This window comes from Vanessa tameamea, chromosome 17 (assembly GCF_037043105.1).
Source record: "Vanessa tameamea isolate UH-Manoa-2023 chromosome 17, ilVanTame1 primary haplotype, whole genome shotgun sequence".
NCBI classification, from domain to species: Eukaryota; Metazoa; Arthropoda; class Insecta; order Lepidoptera; family Nymphalidae; genus Vanessa; species Vanessa tameamea.
In genome coordinates, this window is record NC_087325.1 from 4536593 (window position 1) to 4557044 (window position 20452).

At 31.4% G+C, this 20452-nt stretch overlaps 4 protein-coding genes across 9 annotated transcripts; 3 read left to right on the forward strand and 1 right to left on the reverse strand.

Annotated features, from left to right (window-relative positions):
* Positions 1 to 146: 146 nt before the first annotated feature.
* LOC113400338 (solute carrier family 41 member 1-like) lies at positions 147 to 1931 on the forward strand. Its single transcript, XM_026639869.2, has one exon. It carries the CDS (start codon positions 421 to 423, stop codon positions 1744 to 1746), a length of 1326 nt encoding a protein of 441 aa, XP_026495654.1. The 5' UTR covers positions 147 to 420; the 3' UTR covers positions 1747 to 1931.
* A 762-nt stretch (positions 1932 to 2693) lies between these two features.
* Rpl37a (Ribosomal protein L37A) lies at positions 2694 to 3676 on the reverse strand. Its single transcript, XM_026639870.2, has 3 exons — positions 3578 to 3676; positions 3275 to 3403; positions 2694 to 2870 (listed from the first exon to the last, which is right to left on the reverse strand). Exons 1-3 carry the CDS (start codon positions 3578 to 3580, stop codon positions 2730 to 2732), a joined length of 273 nt encoding a protein of 90 aa, XP_026495655.1. The 5' UTR covers positions 3581 to 3676; the 3' UTR covers positions 2694 to 2729.
* Positions 3677 to 4584: 908 nt separating this feature from the next.
* Positions 4585 to 11470, forward strand: Muc (midline uncoordinated). Of its 4 annotated transcripts, none has more exons than XM_026639850.2 (10): positions 4585 to 4825; positions 5342 to 5517; positions 6959 to 7141; positions 7431 to 7469; positions 7616 to 7801; positions 7943 to 8211; positions 8402 to 8496; positions 8640 to 8839; positions 9372 to 9474; positions 10381 to 11470. In XM_026639850.2, exons 1-10 carry the CDS (start codon positions 4707 to 4709, stop codon positions 10508 to 10510), a joined length of 1500 nt encoding a protein of 499 aa, XP_026495635.2. In that variant the 5' UTR covers positions 4585 to 4706; the 3' UTR covers positions 10511 to 11470. The 4 variants fall into 4 exon arrangements, with proteins under 4 accessions (XP_026495635.2, XP_026495637.2, XP_026495638.1 ...); XM_026639852.2 differs by having other exon boundaries at positions 7991 to 8211; XM_026639853.2 differs by lacking the exon at positions 7431 to 7469 and having other exon boundaries at positions 7991 to 8211.
* Positions 11471 to 12062: 592 nt separating this feature from the next.
* LOC113400424 (uncharacterized) lies at positions 12063 to 15215 on the forward strand. 3 transcript variants are annotated; one of them, XM_064217510.1, is made up of 3 exons: positions 12063 to 12289; positions 12901 to 13075; positions 14788 to 15215. In XM_064217510.1, exons 2-3 carry the CDS (start codon positions 12916 to 12918, stop codon positions 15177 to 15179), a joined length of 552 nt encoding a protein of 183 aa, XP_064073580.1. In that variant the 5' UTR covers positions 12063 to 12289; positions 12901 to 12915; the 3' UTR covers positions 15180 to 15215. The 3 variants fall into 3 exon arrangements, with proteins under 3 accessions (XP_064073580.1, XP_064073579.1, XP_026495765.1); XM_064217509.1 differs by having other exon boundaries at positions 12063 to 12284; XM_026639980.2 differs by lacking the exon at positions 12063 to 12289 and having other exon boundaries at positions 12852 to 13075.
* Positions 15216 to 20452: the final 5237 nt, after the last annotated feature.

The following is a 20452-nucleotide window of genomic DNA, read 5'->3' on the forward strand; positions in this document are numbered from 1 at the left end:
GAACTGTTTGAGCAATAGTATCAATTAAATCTAGTACGTTTAATAAATAAGTATCTCATTTTTCCATTCTCCCAGTTTATTAGACCTCATTTTTATTACGACAATGTCAACGTCAAATCGGAAATGTCATTTCTTGGCGATTTGTTAATTTGTCAGTTGTCACTTTGTGACTGTTACCTGTGTCAATAGTTTGTCTATAATAATAAAAATCAACAGTAAAATATAAATTAGTTCTATTTTTACCAGCTAGTAGGTGGCTAGACCTAGATTCTATGCTATTGGGAAATGTATTAATTAGTTTTGTTTTATTCAAACAATTAAATTCTCGCGAGTGTCATTAAAATAGCATTTAAATATTGGTAATTAATATTAATGGATTTGCGGTTTGGTTATCTCTGTTAGTTGCTGAATTCATTTGTGATGAATAGGACAAAGTGTAATACCAGTAAAATGGCGAAAACACCTGAGTTTAACAATGAAACTGAAATAAGTGCCGACGTGTATCGTCTTATCACAAACGAAGATAAACCGCCTGATATAAAATATGGAAAAGAAAATTCGTGGGTTGCCGGCGTTCAAATGTTTGTTTCGTTTTTGCTTGCTGGATTTGGCATGGTGGCGGCGAGTTTGTTACTGGATGTTGTACAACATTGGCAAGTTTTTGAGCAAGTGTCAGAAGTGTATATACTAGTGCCAGCATTGCTGGGTTTGAAGGGAAACTTGGAAATGACTTTAGCGTCGAGGCTTTCTACTCATGCTCATTTAGGTCATCTTGAAACAAGCTTAAATTCATTAGTAGTAGGTAATTTATGTCTTATTCAATGTCAGGCTATTCTAGTAGGATTCCTGGCAGCAATGGCAGCCGTAGCTATGGGCTGGATACCCAAAGGACAATTTGACATTCATCATGCAATGTTGCTTTGCGCATCCAGTGTACTCACAGCTTCCTTTGCTAGTTTTGTCCTTGGTTTGATCATGATTGGTGTTATAGTTGTTTCAAAAAAGCTAAATATAAATCCGGATAATATAGCTACACCTATAGCAGCTAGTCTTGGAGACTTGACAACATTGGCACTATTGTCTTGGATAGCATCTCTGTTGTACAAGTCTATTGGCACAAGTGTAGTGCTACCATCTATAATTATAATAGCCGGAGCTATGTTAGTGCCATTGTGTGGCTATATTGCATGGAAGAATAACTTTACTAAACAAGCTTTAGACGAAGGATGGGTTCCTGTTGTATCTGCAATGGTCATTAGTAGTGCAGGGGGCCTAATATTGGACTACACAGTATCCAATTATAAGGGTATAGCTGTATTTCAGTTAGTTATAAATGGTATAGGAGGTAATATGGCAGCTGTTCATGCATCAAGATTGTCCACATTGTTACACACTGGTCAGAAAGAAGGTGCAGTGATAGGTAATACAACAAAATTGTTATTATTGATGGTAATACCAGGACAATTAATATTTATTTACACAATAGGTTATCTTAAAGCTGGACATACTTCTTTAACTCCCATATTTATATTAATTTACATGTCAGCTGCATTATTACAAGTATTTCTTCTATTAACTATAAGTCACTATATTGTTATATGGATGTGGAAACTAGGCTTGGATCCTGATAATTCGGCTATCCCATACTTAACTGCATTAGGCGACTTATTAGGGACTGCATTGTTAGGTATAGCTTTTCACATTCTTTATGCCATTGGAGACAAAGACAGTGATTTGGGTGACTGACATATATTAATTTTTCAATTTGTAAGGTATATTTTTACTTTCTAAATTTTACTGTACTTAAATGTATGTATTGTTTTCTAAAATATTTATTTTATCTGTAGTTTAACTTTAACAATATAAGACATAGCAATACTTCATATTGGTGCTAATAAAATATTTTCATATCGCAAGAACATATTTTTGAATAAGGTATCTGTTTTTTACCTAATATTTCAAAATAAATATAATTATTGTAATAAAATTAATAATGTATGTAGGCATGAAACTTAATATGCAATCTGCTACAACAATTTTTTGTATAGATATAAAACATGTGGTACTTTAATGTAATCAGAGACAATTAATATGGTTATGAAAACTGAGCTTTTTATCTTTTAGTTTTTTACTGTTAGAAATATGTTATTAAATATAACTATTTGATATACAAAACTTATTATTATAATGTAAAAACATAATGTACAATTTTAAATTGAATTTATTATATTTTTATTTCAAGTGTATAGTAACATTTATTACACCTCAATTTTATTTTGTTACTTTTGTCTGTCTTTCATTATTAACCTATTATTAAGGTATGAAAAACTAAATAATAATTTTAATCCTGCTAGCTGATACTTCAAATATCAATATCATGTTACTTTGCGGTTTTATTTCTTCTCCATAACTTAATATTTTAAATACTTTTATTGGTAAATAAATTTAATGAAATAGAACATGACAAATAAATGCAAGGCAATGAGTATCAACCAAATCAATATACATGATTGGGATAAGGGAGTAAAGTTATTAAAAACATGAATGAAATGAATTTCTAGAGTAAGTCTTCTGTAGTATTTAATATAAATTTAATTTGATATTTAAATTGAAATTCATGTTGCATCAGTTATATTAGTATTGAGTGAGCTTATTTAGAATAATTTGTAATTATGATAAATAAAACAAAAAAGAATGATATTTTTTGTTTAATCGCTTATTCTAAATTTTTACTTCACTTCGCGCAATCTTCTTACTGCAGACCTGCATGATGAAGCAGCAGTGGTAGAGAAAACCCAGGCACCGCCAGCTACAGTTCTCTTACAACGCTTGCATGACCAGATACCCACACAGCTGCGCTTCATGGCATCCTAAAAAATAACAAAACAATATTAAATTTAGATTAACAGTAATAATTTTAATTTATGGCAACAATATTAATTTATTTTAATAAAAATATTTGTATTTAGCTTTATTTGCTCGAAAATTGAATATTAAGGAATAATAATTATTAATGGCCATCAAGTGTTTAAATAAATATAAAGATTTAAAAAGTTATTATTGCCTTATATTTTCTAGCTACGACACACTGTTAATATCTTTCATTGATTCCCTTTAGAAACACCTATCAGCTAATTTTAAATATAGCTTAGATTGTTCACAGTTATACATGTACTACTAAAACATCATTAGAAACAATCAATAGTCTTTATCTTTTCGAGTTATAGGAAACCTCCAATGATAAAACAAATTCTAAGCAAATCTAAGAACCAACCTTTCCACAGAAGGAGCAAGTATATTTGGCGTGCTGAGTAACTTCCATCTTTTTGACCATTTTACGCAAGGAAGCACCATAACGTGTGCCATATTTGCCAGTAATTCCAACCTTTTTTGTACGCTTTGCCTGAAAACATTAAAATCAACCTATGAACATAACATATCACTAACGCCGGGAAAAACACTTAACTCTGGAAATATTAACTTCACATTTTTAAGCACTCTTTACGACGTAAATAAAACCAATTATTAACACAAAAAAACTAAAGATGTAAGTAGTAATTTCAAATTAAATTCTCACCATTGTGGAATAACCTGCCTAACACAACAGTTGACAGAAAAAGAGAAACATTAGTCTCCTGTCAAAGTGACAAGTGATCGAATATTTCACACAGATTATCTTTCATCAGTAATCTTTGCAAGTGCAACACTATGGCATAGCTATAAAATAATTTATTTTGGAGTAGTATTGTACAGAAGCCTAAAAATGGTATTTCGTGTAGTGTAGAACTACCTTTTAATTATTGCGAATATTCATGTTAACATCCCTATATGTGAACTTAACCCAAGATTGGCTTAAAAAATTACAACATTTTATTTAGTTATTTAAAACATTTCATTAATACGAACTGTGCAAAGCTAAGGGTCCACGTAAATATTTATTTCAATTACCTTTTTGGTTTGTTTTTATAATAAATAGACGAGTGGACAGCAAATTTTTTTTAGCTAATTTTACAAATATACTTAAAATAGGTATGAATATACATACATTATTTACAACTGTATTTTTAAGAGCCATAATATAAACTTTGATTGTTTGTTCGTTATTGTCATGAATAATCAATTAAGCTTATATTTCTATGTAATGTAGTTTTTTACATCGATTGTTGATGGTGATTATATACTCTTTGGCAAATGATAAAACACAGACTTGTACAAGCGAAGCAAAGTCCATCCAATGCATTAGCTAACACAACGTTAATTTGAGTCTTTGGAAAGTAGATTCTTATGGTGATTGCTTGCAGGGCCGACAAAAAAAAGACACATTCATTTATAAGCTATGTATTAAACCTGGGTTTTAGTTTGAGATTATGATTGACAGTGAGGAATAATTATCATCTTTCATTGTTGCCTTATTGCTGTTGGCCGAATCGATCAATTCAAATAATAGAACGTTCGTTGAACAGGTTTTCATGAATCTAAGTTTTATATGTGTATAATGTCTTATTTTTTTACAATATACATATCGAATATTAATTATTCGTAAAAAAATTGTAACCTCTGTATATTTACTTTCACCTATGACATATGTCAGTGTCATTAACAACATTTCTATTTCAACGACCTACAAGTCGGTAAAGGTCGATCCTTAGGGTATACATAAAACCGTCCCGACTATCTGGACGGCGAGGTAAAATTTAAAATCAGAAATGCTGCGAACGATTTTAGTACGAAACCAAATTTTAAACGATAGCCTGAAAAAAGCTATTCGGAGTAATGTAGCCAGATGTTTGAGCACAGAGTTGACCAGAAGGAAACAACCGAATAAGTAAGTTTAAAACATTTATATGTTTTAAATGTTATATATAATTTACTATATACATAGTGTTCTTTATTTTTCATCTAGTTTGTGTTAGATAAATACTTAAATTACACGAAAATGGTCGCATCTTGCGGCGCGAATTGCATAACCAAAACGTCAATCCCCTTACCTTGATAATTGTCATTGCCAAAACATGTGTACCGGCATTGCAAATTAAACCTGTTTTAAGCTAAAATTGTTATATCAAATATTACATTTTTTCTACTTCTACCACAAAGTAAAAACAATTATGCATGCTCATATTGAATAAGGTAATAATTGATTTATTCCAAATTTTCCTATTATTCAAGTGGATTAGTCAGATCTGGTATATATTTAAAATTTTAAACATGCCATAACACTAATTAGCTAACATTAAATCATGTAATGAATCAAATCATTAAATATGTATAATTCTCTTTATCATCATATTTTTATATCAAATACAACATATAAGAATTAATTTATTTTTACTTTTTGTAGAATTTTAGAGATATCAGAAAAGGGAAAAAGCATAACTTCAACATGGAATGTCCAGACGAGGTACTATTCAAGTCTTCCTACACATTCAAAGGTGAATCTTCCCGCTCTTTCTCCTACTATGGAGAGTGGTTCCATTGTCAGCTGGGAAAAAAAGGAGGGTGATAAACTTAGTGAAGGTGAGATTGAAAATAATAAAGTGCTACACATTCATATTAAATACCATCAAAGTAGTCTATATAGATACAAAATATTAAAACTCTTTAGTCAGTATAGAGTATCAACCTTAAGATATACAAAAAAAATGTCACTCAAATATTAAATAATGCATTCCTTACTTATTTCGTCAGTAAGAAATAATATTAGTTTGATTTGTCATTATTTGTCTTGATTTTGTTTTTGTTATCTTAGACATCATTCTTATCTACATTCATCTTGTGCTTATGTAATCATTATAGTCTACCTCATGTACTTGTATTTTAAATTGAATGGATGTTTTATATTAGTTAATATTCTTTTATTCAAATAAATGTAATATATAACTAAAGTTACTAAAAATTATCCCTGATAATTTCAATTGTAACACTCATATCAGACATAAAATCACAGTTTAAATTCCTGTAATTTGTTTGATAAAAATAGGTTCCATGTCCTCATGTAAAATTTCGAATATTTAATTTTTTAAGTTAAATTATGTTGTTCAACTGGCAAATGGGCCTCATGATGGTTATAGAAACCACTGTACCACGGGTTATAGAAATTGATAATGTAAGAAATGTTAATGATCCCTTCGATAGTTTATGTGCCACCTTCATTGAACACACTGACCACTGACAATACAAAGTATTGTTGGCTGTTTGTCTGTAGAATGGTCAGATGGTCTTTTCCAAAGCCACCAAACAAACAAGTCATATGAATTAAATATGAAATAATAGGCATTTTTATTAACTTCATAAAAAGTTATCAAAAGAAACATGATTCTTTATCTTACAAACCTTTGTATATTTGTATCTATTTACTTGAATTGATTTAATTATAATCAATGCCAACGGACTATTATTCTTAATTTTCATTTCATTTTTAACCCTTTTAAGTACCATTTATGCAAAGTATAGTTTATAAGCATTTCTTAAATCAGCATTCTATCAGCCATACGCCTGTGGGAACGCACTTCTGTATGAGTGTCACCCATTTATAAGTTATTCTAGCACTAAACAACTATACAAAATATAATGTCCTTGTTTTGACGATCATAAGCGGGAATGATAAAAATAGAATATAAACTGAAACTAGAAATGGTTAGTTACACATTTGTATCTGTGATTGTTGGTGCCCTTGTGGTGTTAAGAATAGTTAATTTTCTTATCTTACCAGTGTCTATGAGTTACTACTTATCCATTTTTTAACTACTTGTCTGTTTTTGATTATTAAAAAAAAAAGAAATACATTAATGGACCTACTTTAAAATGTTATCATTATGATAATTCTTTGTATGTTTTATGGATTTTAGAATATCACACCGATACAACATTGTCAATACATTGTGTTTTAATATTCAATGTGTTTTCTTGTATTTGTTTATATTGTATGCTCTAATCATGTTTTTATGTATTATTTTAGGGGATCTCCTTTGTGAAATTGAAACTGACAAGGCGACAATGGGTTTCGAAACACCTGAAGAAGGATACTTGGCTAAAATTCTGATACCTGCTGGTACTAAAGGTGTTCCGGTGGGTAAATTACTCTGTATCATTGTTGAAAATGAGGCCGACGTTGCAGCATTCAAAGATTTTAAAGATGACTGTAAGTATGAATACTTAACATAGTTTGGGTGCCTGAACGCTATTTTATGAAGAATTTTTGTCTAAAAATGTTAATGTTTTTAAGTAATAAAAAACATAATGCAAATAACTTTTTTTAATCATTCATTGATTTTTAAAATCAGTTTAATTTCAAATAACCATTTAACTTTGGAATTAAAAAAAAATGCATGGATTTCAAATAACTAATGTTTTTGTTTTTTTTGTATTGACTTTTTTGGTAATAACAACTGTTTTTCATTAACACATGCCTGAATTAATTGTTTTCACAGCCACAGGGGAATCAAAACCAGCACCATCAAAACCAAAAGGTTATTTCATTTTAATCACATAAACATAATATTAAAATATCATTGAGGGTTATATCTAATCATTACTTTCATATAATAAATGTTTTTTTAGTTATATTATATTTTATATTAAACGGTTTTTAAACAATATTATGTTATCTGAATAGCTGCAGCGGCCCCACCGCCTGCAGCGGCCGCTCCCGCAGCACCCGCACCCCCTGCGCCCGCCGCACCCGCTCCTGCCGCGCCCAGACCTGCGGCCGCACCGGCACCCGCCGCGGACCAGCACAGTCGGATCTACGCCAGCCCTATGGCTAGGCGACTAGCTGAACTTAAGAATCTTAGGCTCGGAGGTATTTTACTATCTAACATTGTTGTTATCAGTCAGTAGATACTTTTGAATCGATCCAAAGATCAATGTTTTATCTTACTGGTACAATATATTTTGACATAAATGAGCACCCCACCATGAGCCCTCTAACCCTACTCGACAGGGCAAGGCTCGGGGCTGTACGGGTCTCTAAAGAGTGGCGATCTCTCAGCCGCGGCGGCCGCGCCTACCCCGCCGCCCGCGCCCGCGCCCGGCGCCACCTACACCGACATCCCGCTCAGCGGCATGCGGGAGACCATCGCCAAGCGCCTCTCCGCCGCCAAGCAGACCATTCCGCATTACCAGCTGTGTGCGACCGTCAATGTGGAGAAGCTGCTAGAAATGAGGAAAGACGTCAACGCGAGACTAGCTGCTGAGAAATCTGATGTTAAGGTTAGCCAGCACGACTTTCAGACTGCACTTTTTTATTTTAAAATTAACTGTTTCTATAGCAAAATTGTTGCCAGTAGAATCCACTATTATATAATTACCTATTGAATGTGTTCAAATTTAATAAAATATAAAAAATAAATATATTATTTGTATGTGCATAAATTAACTCCATTGTTATATGTATCTACAGGTATCTGTAAATGACTTCATCTTGAAAGCAGTGGCCGCGGCTTGCAAGCGAGTACCAACCGTCAATTCACACTGGATGGACACGTTTATAAGACAGTAAGTACAACGTGTAATATTTTAATAAAACTTTTCCTTTTCTATATATCTGTGTTTTACTGTAGAATCAACAAAACAGTGGTGTTTATTTATTTAGATATGAACTGTGAATACTGAGTTAATAATATTATAATGATCTACAGATTCTCTAACGTCGACGTGAGTGTGGCGGTCGCAACCCCGACGGGTCTGATCACACCGATCATATTTAATGCGGACTCGCGCGGTATCATAGACATTTCTACTAATATGAAAGAACTCGCGGGCAAGGCTAAGGATGGCCGCCTTCAGCCGCATGAATACCAGGGAGGCACAGTTACCGTCTCTAACTTGGGAATGTTTGGTGAGTGACATTCTAGTATATGAATTGCTGTTTTTTATTGCCTGTAGCAATGATATATTAACAAGGACTGATTTCCACAATACATATTATCTCTGTATGTCATTCAAATGTCCTTCACTTTTCACCGATGGTTACAAATTTTGTTTGAACCGTCTCGTTTCCGATGTCTTTTTTGTTGTGATTTTTAGTCCTGCCCTCTTTGGTTCCTTTTTAAGGACAAACTCACAATTGTTCCCTTACATTTCGACATTTCTATAGTTTTTCAAAGACATCATCATTTCCTAAAGGTGTTGAAACATACTAGAAGTGAAGCGAATTAGATGGAAACCATTATAGATAATCTTTCTATTTCATACATGACTAGTTAATCTACTGAATAAATATTTAATTATACCTAAATAAATCGCTGTAATACTTTTTTTCAAAATATCTATTTTGAATTAAATTATTATAATTGTATTTTTGTATATGTAAAGGTAAAAGGAATTTTATGTAGTACAAAATTAGAAGTTGATATAGCTTTCTGTTACAGGTATCACAATGTTCAATGCAATCATAAATCCCCCACAGTCACTAATTTTGGCCTGTGGTGGTCTGCAAGAGATTGTCATTCCTGACAAAAATGAGCCACAAGGGTATGTGTAACAACATTAAGTTTAATGTGGATATACAAATATTATATCCAATTCTAGCTCTAAAGTATTTTTTTAACTGATAAAAGATAATCTTGCTTAGGTCAGCATATTTAAGACGAGTTTTCTCAATATAAAGCTAATGAGCAAAAAATGTTTTCTATTATATAAAAATATCACACTAAATTATATTAAAATCTGCTCATTAAATTTTAATATAATTTAGTATTTCATTTGTTTGTTGAAGCTGTAAACAGCCATATTAAAAAAGCTTAATTTCGACCCTGTTGCTGTAAGCAACTGTCATATTTACAGCACGAGTTCTACAATAAGAAAATCGAAAAATAATATTATTATCTAGATAATTGGTCACTCTGAATTAGGCGGCAATTTATTGCGCAGTTGTTTATCACATTACGACCGAAATATGTTGGGAAACGACGTCTCATCTATCTTTAGCTTACGTTATACATTTATATATCTTGCATCTCCCTCGCACAATACAATAGACACGGTGACAAGAGAGCGTTGTTTAATATTGTTATAATTTTTTTTGTATTCTCAATGTAGTGATTTATGAGTGATTTATTTTGATAAGACTTATCAACTTTTATGTTTTTATTTTCTATAAAATGGCGTATGTGTTTGTTTATAAAGAAGAACCTATGTTATTAGGAATCTAATTATATATATTATTAATTTTATATTTAATAAGAAAATAATGTTAATTCATATTTTCGATATCTTATAAAAATAAAATGTTTTTTCGTTCGTTGACATTTTTAGACAACTGTACTATTTTACCCAACTTTTCAAACGCCTGGTTTCAGAGCGGTAAAGTTTTATGACGCAAACTATACATGTAACTTAAGATAATTCATAATTATGAATTTTATTATTTTTTTACAGCTTTCGACTCGCTAAATTCATAACATTCACTGCGTCAGCTGATCACAGAGTTATTGATGGAGCGGTTGGTGCCCAGTGGATGAAGGTCCTAAAGGAGAACATTGAGAATCCCGCCAACATCATACTGTAAATTTAGTTTCATTCAATTATTTCATTGTAGTTTGCTGATTGGACATTTTTTGTAATTGAGACAGATGCCATTATTGTCACTGCCGTTTGAATCACCATCGTAAATAGAATCATGACTTTGTAAGTAATTTTGTATCATTTTAAAGTGGAAGTTTGGACATATCTTGAACATATTTTAGTACATTTAGTTCGATGTTGATACATAATATTAAATACTCAGCAAATTATAATGAAATTAAAAACAAAATGGCTGCCGTATCCTTCGATTTAATCATATTTATCGATATTTTTATTTATTTTAGCATCAAATCACTTAGTATAAGTCTTAATATTTTACAAACGAGTAGAATATAAATATATGTATAAGGACAATAGTGTTTTTTATTAGATGACGGTAATATTGTAGAAGGATATGCAGTGAAAATTAAGGGACTATTTATTTAGTAATATAAGCTAAAACACAATGAAAACATTTATACATAACATAATTGATTATTAAAAATAATGTTATTTATATTAAAACGTTTTATTTCATTTTGTTGCAATTTATATTGTTTTCGAACTATAAGTATGAATACTTGATCATTTTGGACTTTTTCGGCGTGAGACGAAATGTATCTAGCCTTTTCAATCAATGTCTTGTTGAAGGGTTATGAATCTAATGTTAAAGTAATCATAACTATAATATTATGCATTTTTGTATATTTATTTTGTTTTTTTGGAATAGAGATCTATTTGTAAACACTATTGCGATTATTGTAAATTGAATAACATTTTGTTAAATCATTGGCTATACATATTATATCGATGTAAATAACCGATCGAAACGAGTCATTTGTTACCATCGTCTTCGTCTAATGCTAGATGATTTTACGAACCTTAGTGAATATATATGTATATAAATATATATACATATTTATTATTTATAAATAAAAAAATTGAAATTATTCTTTCTTGTTTATGTTTTTGTTTTATTATTTCATTTCCTACTATGAGAAAGCGAGAGTTACAATTTTAAATTTAGCAGTTCCTGTCTATAACTGTGGCTCTGTAATCTTAGAGCGTTTTAGAGCGATTTTAAGTTATACGCAATCTGATTTACGAGGAGCGTTGGCGGTTGGGCTTTTCTTTAAATTAAATAATTTAGTATCCTATAATTCACATATTAATAAAATAATATATATTAGTATACTTTAAATTAATATTATCTTTCTGTATGGAGCAACTAACTTAATAAACAAGAAAGACTACGTGTTATAATATTTGTGATTTGTGTAATAATCGAATATGTACCACGTATGCGGGTTAAAAAAATCTGTAAACCGCGAAAGAAAATTATATTTAAAATAAATACAACAAAAACCAGTTAGGTATTGCTTCTAACAAAATAAAATTTTGGTACATCCATTTATTAAAGTATATAATTGATTTGTTTTAAAAAAGAGGTTTTTTTTTGTACAAATACTTTCATATATTTTATCCTTTTTAAATATCTATCTATAAAATAAACTAATTATAATACTTGCACGTATAAAGTAACTATAATAATACATAGCCGCGTGCAGGACGTTTTGTTAAAAATGATAAAGATCAATTTAATGAACATTAGAAGAATAAATTAATATTTGATAGGTCATGGCCATAAACATTTTGTTACAGTTGCGTGCGAACAAGGAGGTTGGGCACGTCACGGACAGCCTGTCACGCCTCCGAAATGATCTAATTCGCTTATTTATTACACGAGTAATTAAATTTATTTCGTGTTAAAATAACAAGTAAGGTATAATTATGAATGTTTTTGATAGTTTTCTACTTATAATTTTAATTTCGTGTTACTTAATTCAATTTTTCGAATAAATAATTTTCATATATAATATATATAAATTTTGCGAGTATTAAACATTTTTAGCTCTAATAAAAGCTTCAATATTCATCTCTGTTTGTAAAGTGAGGAATGCTCCGATTCTTTTTTTTAAATAGCGGCCTGCTTTCTGGTTTAGGTACTATCCTTCGCCGCATGACTTGCTTCCATTGGCACCTGGATGTTTGCAATCCGTTAAATGTTTTAAGGCTATATTCATTCTATAGTTAATTATTATTTAATCTTAATTTATTATAACCTCTACATTAATATTTTATATTTAACGTATATGTTTCGGTGAACTATGCGACTAATATAATTATTTTATATGAATTGAAAAAATGAACATTTTTTAATATAAATACGCAGCAGAAAAAAACTCCGTTTTCTCTTAATAATATAACTACATTTAATATATACCTAACTATGGTGTTCAGTAAATATGTATATCCAAAATTGGAGAATTTACGAATATATAATCAGCTAAGATACGTTATTATTTAAAGTAATAACATTGTTCAATGTTATAGATATAAATATAAATAATGGCGGACGCTTTAGAACCAGAATCAGAAACTGATATCCTGAAGCCAGTAAAGGAAATTCCTGTGGTGCAAGACCAGGGCATCTTTAAACACGACACCGGCGATATTTACGACGGTTTCTTTGAGGCTAAGAAAAAAGACAGAAGCGTGAAAATGCACGGTATGATAATATCATGTTTGAAATAAAATATGCCACCTCGGGATCTTACCACACGCTCCACACCTTTTTTTTTTGTGTGTAAAAATAGTTCAAACGTAAAGGAGGTCGCAATTTTTTTTTTTTTTTTAGATAAATGGTTTAATGGCTGTTTTCATTTACGAAAAATGTATGGATAATATATATGTATGAATCTCATTGGTACAATGGATAGAAGTCGTGGGTCTTGATAGATGACCGTAGGTTGAAATCTTTCAAATAAGTTTTCTTATGCGATTGCGTAGTTTGTATTCATAATTATACTAGATTGATGAGATCTAGAAGTTCTCCATAAATATTAAATATATAGGTTTATTAATAATAATTTTCGATCCTTATAAATGTTTTCTGATGTTTACGTTGATTTAAAAAAATAATTACAGTTTTTTTTTTACGTTTATGATAAAAAAAACCGTGGCAGAAAATCGATTGTTTACAAATCCGATGTTAATTTTAAAAGTCGATCGATTCCAAATACAAAATGCACTCAAGCAGTACAAAACGTTTTTGTCTTTCATCGCGGCTTAATGGAGTGCACCGCCATCCAATCCAGACATGTTTAGCGTCACGCCCTGATTACCCAAAATTATCTTTTATTTCCTATCGGACTATGGCCCTGTTTTAACATTAAGCAATATTTTGGAACGTCATGTTTTTTTCTTTTATTTAGTTCGATAAGTTCAATAGTGATCTTACGTGTTGACGTTTTGACGTTCAAACATTTTGCCATACTTGAAAACTTGTATGGTTACCGCTTCGCGTCAGAGTCGCAACGAAAAATTTACAATTAAAAACATAATTAATAGTTATTTATTATTTGATGCTAATGATATATTATAATTATATATATATGTTATGCTGTTAACGCACAGATACATACATAACGAATATATATATATACTACTATATTCATGTTTGCCTGACAAAAGTCGTGGCAAATAATTATTTGATATTTTTATAAAACATACTCAAACTGTACTCTTGCTCTGGCTGTGTCCTGTGGTTTTAACCGCGTCTAAGTTTGATAATACATGTTTTACAGTTTGTCTTATTGGTTGATAATTAGCAATTTTTATTATTGTTACTGCGACTTACGATATTAGCGTGAACTTATATACATAGGCTATAAGCTTCAATGAACTGACTATCTGATGCAAAATGAATTATAAAACTTTATTATTATGTTTTTAATTATTAAAATTATTCTGACTGGCAGCAAATATTAATGTTAGAAGTAGATACTCCCTTAACTGGAACAATTTGTTCTATGAGTTATGAAATATTATATTTATGAAATGTGATGTTATTGAATATAAAATAATGTTTAATAAATACTTACATAAATATTGTTTATTTACGCTCGTAGTAGGGACTAATTTGTAATTTTCATTTAATATTATTTGAGTGTTTTCAATTAAAGTAACATAAAATAAACAATTATTCGGTTTATTTAGCTATTAAAGATACATCAGTTAAATATATTACATCGTCTGTCGTTGATATTTTTTTGTTACTAGCCGGTTTTTTTTCTGTAATATAAAATAATAATATTCGAATAAAGGGACAAAACGCTTAATGCCTTAATTGAGCGTTTTGTTCTTAGAGTATTTAATTACTATAAGTAATGTAGAAATTAAATAAGTATTGTATTGTATTTAATAATTTTTTTTATTTAGGTCCTGGTGTTTACACAACAGCGGAGGGAGACACTTACTCCGGGACATGGGAGGCAGATCGTTTCGGAGCCAACGAGAATGTCACCATTAAATACAGTGACGGTTCAAAATACGTGGGTCAATTCAAAGAATGGTCATACAGTGGACGTGGGAATTACCATTACCCAGATGGAAGCATTTTAAGGGGAGAATTTGGTGAAAATGCACCAACTGGCCATTTGACTCTAATTGACCCTAACGGTCATATTTGGCTGGGTAAAGCCGATCAGGGCTACGGATGGTTTGAACCGGTCAACCACTTTTATGATATGCTGGAAAAATCAAAGGAGAGTAAAATAAAGAAACACCGTAGAGAAATAGACGCGGGTGTGCGTTCTACTATCGAAACTTAATTTGTTAATAAGGACGCTCGCAATTATTAATTAATTTAACTTCGTTAATAATATTCTATTAGTTCAAACTAAAATAAATGTTTATTTCTTTAGCATTAAAGTAAAAAGGACTCCTTTTTTAAATTTCATTTCTTATTTATACCTTAGTCACGTTTTGTGTATTTACTGCAGTTTAGGTACGTTTGAGTGAGGTCACCCACTCATCAGCTATTCAACAGTTAAATCAATCAACTCAGTTCTATTGTACAGTCGGAGACAAACATTTTTCCTATTTGTGTGACAGAGAAAGAAAATAGAATTTTCTTTTCAATCATAATTATTTACTTTGTCGTTCGATATCTCGACAACGAGCAAGTGACGTGACAGAGAGCGAAGATGACGCAACAAATAATCTTCACCCCTTTTTGCGAGACGCCGGAGAAAGTTCACGCGTATAGTCTTTTCCAACCACAAGAGGACAAAAGCCAAATAAAGAATATTTGACAATGAATTGAAGCGATATCGTTGGTCGAGATGTTAAGTAATCTATGATATTCGTGAGGGATTTGCAAAAAATTTGGCGTTTTGAACGTCGACGAAACTGGATATATACGTATTGTAGTGGAATAGTGTGGTATTATAAATAAAAATATATTAGTCAAGTCAACTGTTAGTAGTGCACAATATGACTGAGCTAATAACAAATCACGTGGCATACGTAAATCTAAGGTATTGAATTGAATCCTTCTTAGACAGGAATAAAAAATGGGTAATTATCGTCAATTTTAAAACAAGACCACTTTACAATTTAAAAAAATCAGATTTCTCTTTTCATATAAATTTATATGGCATTTTTTTTGACATAATGATTGGACTACTGAGTGAGTGACTCTTGTGAATACTGGTGAGATTCGTTGGCGCATTGACGGCATCAAACGTTCATTATTTTTGAAGTTCCGGTGTCTGTGTGAAGCGAAGCCACTTACTAAGTATTTGCTTGCATAAAAATAATAGTAATCGTGATCACGACTTTTATGCTACGAGTTGTAAAAACATGCATATAGGTAATTTGTTAATAAAAATAACATATTATATTTAATTGTATGTTGACTATACAATTAAATCTTGCGTACGTAATTATGGCATTAGAGACCCTGCACTCAATCTGATTCGTATTCGGATTGTTTGATAATAATCCTTCTTTAATTTTTAAAATGAAAAAAATGTTATTTAGTAGGTAAGTCTATGACGACGTGAACAATGCTTTCTCTGCAATTATTGTTGATAACTTACTGTGAAATATTAAAATGACAGATAACGTCAGATGTGTCAAAGCAAATGTACTTTTAAATGATGCATTAGATTTTCTAGAAACAACAGAGTTTGTCGTTATCACCATAGGCTCTAAGCTCCAATTGGCCCCTGTATAAATAGATAGGCAACCAGACACAGCTCTGCAACCTTCGCTGTTAAAAAAATTAGATTATTGACTGATGTTGTTACTACTCGCCTAATGTATTTTAGTTATTTCATTTTACTCTGGAGCAATGCAGCCGATATTAGAATCATTTTTGCATATTGCAGAAGAGGGCTATTCGTACAGTCTGCAACATGGGCCCAATTTGTTTTTGATAATTTTATTTATTTATTAATGTATAATATTGTATACATATAATTACAGGACATGGTTGTCCTGATTCGATATTACAGCACGTTTATAGACAATATTTAAAATAAGTCTCTACGCTATAAATGATATAGTCCAAATGGCTATAGTTGTGAGTTCACTCAGGCTGCAACAAAACAAATCCACCCTGTCGGCTATGGCGTTGTGGGTACGTAACTTGGTTCGTCCGTTGTATAAACGATTGCTCCAGAAATTGTGACGTACATACTATTAATACTAGAAGCAAGCATAAACTTGTAACTTCAGTTACCCGATTACACAGGGTTAGTAACTGTTTTGTATGTAACCAGAAAACGTTCGAAATATTCGATTGTAAATTTGAAAAGAATCTTTAAAGTGTGTTTGTGTGTTAAAGGATATTACAAAAATTATGTCTTCTTAGTTGATGGCACACCTTGGGAATGAGATGGTCGCTTCTAGGCTGTCTCAAATAACGTAAATATAATTTTGTTTTAGTGTAAAAACAATAATTGTAAAATATGACTTTTAAAAAAGAGTCTTTCGCCGGTTCTTCTCAGGTCCGAGGTGTTTATTTCCGAACCGGTGGTAGATTTTTCACTATCAATAAGCAAGTGTAACGCTTCTATATCGAATAAAGATGTTTGACTTTCAATTTTGACTTTTGTGACAAAAATGCATCGAGATATTAAAACTGTTATTGATACTGTAAAATGATAAAAATTGTACTACAAATTACAAAACTTGAAAATATAATTTGGGTATTTTAAGCTTCAAAGATACTCAAGTTACTGCGACAAACTGGTGAAAATATGCAACTACTGATTAAAAAAAAACACCTCTTTTTTAAATCACATAAGTTGGCAAATGTGCTACCCGATGGTAAGTGGTCATTACTGTCCACGGATAATAAATAATAATAAGAAATATGAATAATTTTACAAGAATAAGATAAACTAAGATGTTATCCCTTGTGCTTGTAGTGAAACTAGCTAATTCGCCCTTCAAACCACAACACAAAAATACTTAGTATTGTCGTTTGGTGGTAGAATACATGATGAGTGGGTGGTACCTATCCAGACGGGCGTGCACAAAGCCTTAACAAACTAAAAATAAAGTAATCATCCGATTTGAACCATTTTCATTAAAAATACGCGCTTTGTATATATTTATAGTGTGTATATTCATTTTTATAAAGTCGAATTTACCAAATCAAATTAACTAACACTACTTTAGAAAAGTATGATAACATAACGGTAAACAAATTATATGGTTGTTGGACTTTACGTATGCTACATAACACACCTCCAACGTGACAGGAAACGTCAGTCCGAAATGCATATAAAACGGGCCCAAGTATTGAGTAGCTTCCGTCAACAGGATCGTCAAATTAACAAGTTATAGTACAAACTCAATCGAATATTGAACAAACAAAGGAATCAGTCGATTGTGAAACAGCCTGTTGTGAATGTGTTAAGTACGGTTACTTAACCAGTTAAAGATACAAATTTGTGACATTTTACGATTTGAACCCAAGCATTTAGTACATACAAGTGATTACATTCTCTTTGATTTTGTACTTCAAATGTACAATCATGAACGAATGTCAAGTGCAGTATTATGTATTTTTTTATGACGTAACATAAAGTACTTGGATAAAATGTATTTGTGTAGTTGGTCGTACAACGAGAATGGTAAATTAAGTATATGTTCTGCTCTTGTCCGATCTCGATGACGTCGGACTTTTCAATGGAGAATAGCCAGCGAGAGACATCATATTAAAGTGCGCAATTGTGTGCACAAATACAAGTTTTCTCTATAGAGAGTGGACTTGTGCTTGTGGGTTTTTTTATTTATAATGTGTAAGTATGTGGACGGGAATATGGGTCAAATGATGCTAGTATTTCAATATCTGATGGTAGTATTTAAATATCGATTCAAAAACGCTTAAATGTGAAGTTTAATTGAATAAAATTGCTTTTATTTGATTTGATTTGATAAGTGTTTACCAACACCCGTAGAAATTTGGTCCTGTAATTAATATTAATAATTCTTTACATTGCCAGTGCGCTACCAATCTTGAAAGCCATCAAAACAGAACACAAAAATACTAAGTATTGCTGTTTGGCGGTAGAATTCTGATGAGTGTTTGGTACATATCCAGATCGGTTTACACAAAACCCCACCACTAATATACATATAAAGGGCTGGTTTCATAATCCAATGGGAAGGCAACTGGGAAACGACGGCAAATGGATCAAGCGCAAAACCAATGGCGTTTAGTGTTTTCCGAAGCATAGGAATATTAACATTGCTAATTTCCAGACTACGACCTGCTATTGAGAACAAACAGACATGCAATCAAATATAGTACAGGGATGAGCGGAGCGTACGGGAACTGTAAATACAAATATGTTATAAATATTAAGAATTCAAAGAAATGAGCAGCCTCAATTGCTATTCAAAAACAAGAACTAATCTTAGAGCTAGCTTTAACTAAGCTTACGTCACGACTCACAATAGAGACGATTAAAAGTTGCACCCACACGTCATCAGTAAATAAAAGGCGAAGTTATCTTAACCTTTATTAGGATTTAATGTTGCAATTCTCGTCATCTAAAACAGGAGTTACAAATGGGCAATCGCCCACGAATAAAAACGAATGACTGTAGTTTTGTCCTCGAATGTACGCCTACTGCGGCACGTTGACTATTTAAAACACCTTTTGAGTATGTAAAATCCCACTTAGAACTTATATATAACTCAACTTTAGAGTTTTTAATTTTATATAAATTACGTTTAACTATGAGTATTAATTTATTTTGTACAACTCGTTACGAAGCTATATATTTCAGGGGTGTCATTTGTTTGTTTTCTAAGGAGCGTATACAAAAGCTTAATAGATAAATGTAGACAAATCTTATTGTATCCATTCAGTTTGTACTCCTAGTATGCCTTCACTAATAAATATTGCTTCCGTCAATTACTTCCCTGCGTCTTCAATACAAAGAAATAGTAAATTAATAACAATTGACAGGGCCGGACCGTAAGTTCAGGGGGCCCTGGGCTAACACTACTTAGGGGCCCACCTGAGACATATCTGAACGTAGACTTGAATTAAATGAATGAATCGGTTTGTTGATTAATTGCAGGACTCGCTGGGCTGCAAACCATACGATCTGTTTAATTTAATAAAGTTGTGGATTCTTTCGCATTATTGTCTATTTTTGACTTTGACTTGACTTAGCTGGGGGTCCCTTGAATCCACGGGGCCCTGGGCTGAAGCCCAAAAAGCCATATGATAATATAGATCCGGCCCTGACAATTGACCAACTATTAAAATAAAATAAGTTTTTAGTTTCGCACTGCGTCAATAAATAGACGTAAGTACATATTAAAATTTACTAAAATATATAAAATTAAATTCACTATAAGCAAAAGGATACTAAAAATATTAATGTAATGTATATCTTATACTTTGGAAAAGATTAATTGTTCATAACTATTGATACTTACTCATAGTAAAAATATAAAACACCGAATCTTACATTCACTGCGTATAAAAAAGCGGAACTTATTTTTTGTATAAAGTTAAGAGTATGTAGAGTTACGAGGTTATAAACTGAAAAAGTGTCAAATCTTTATCTTA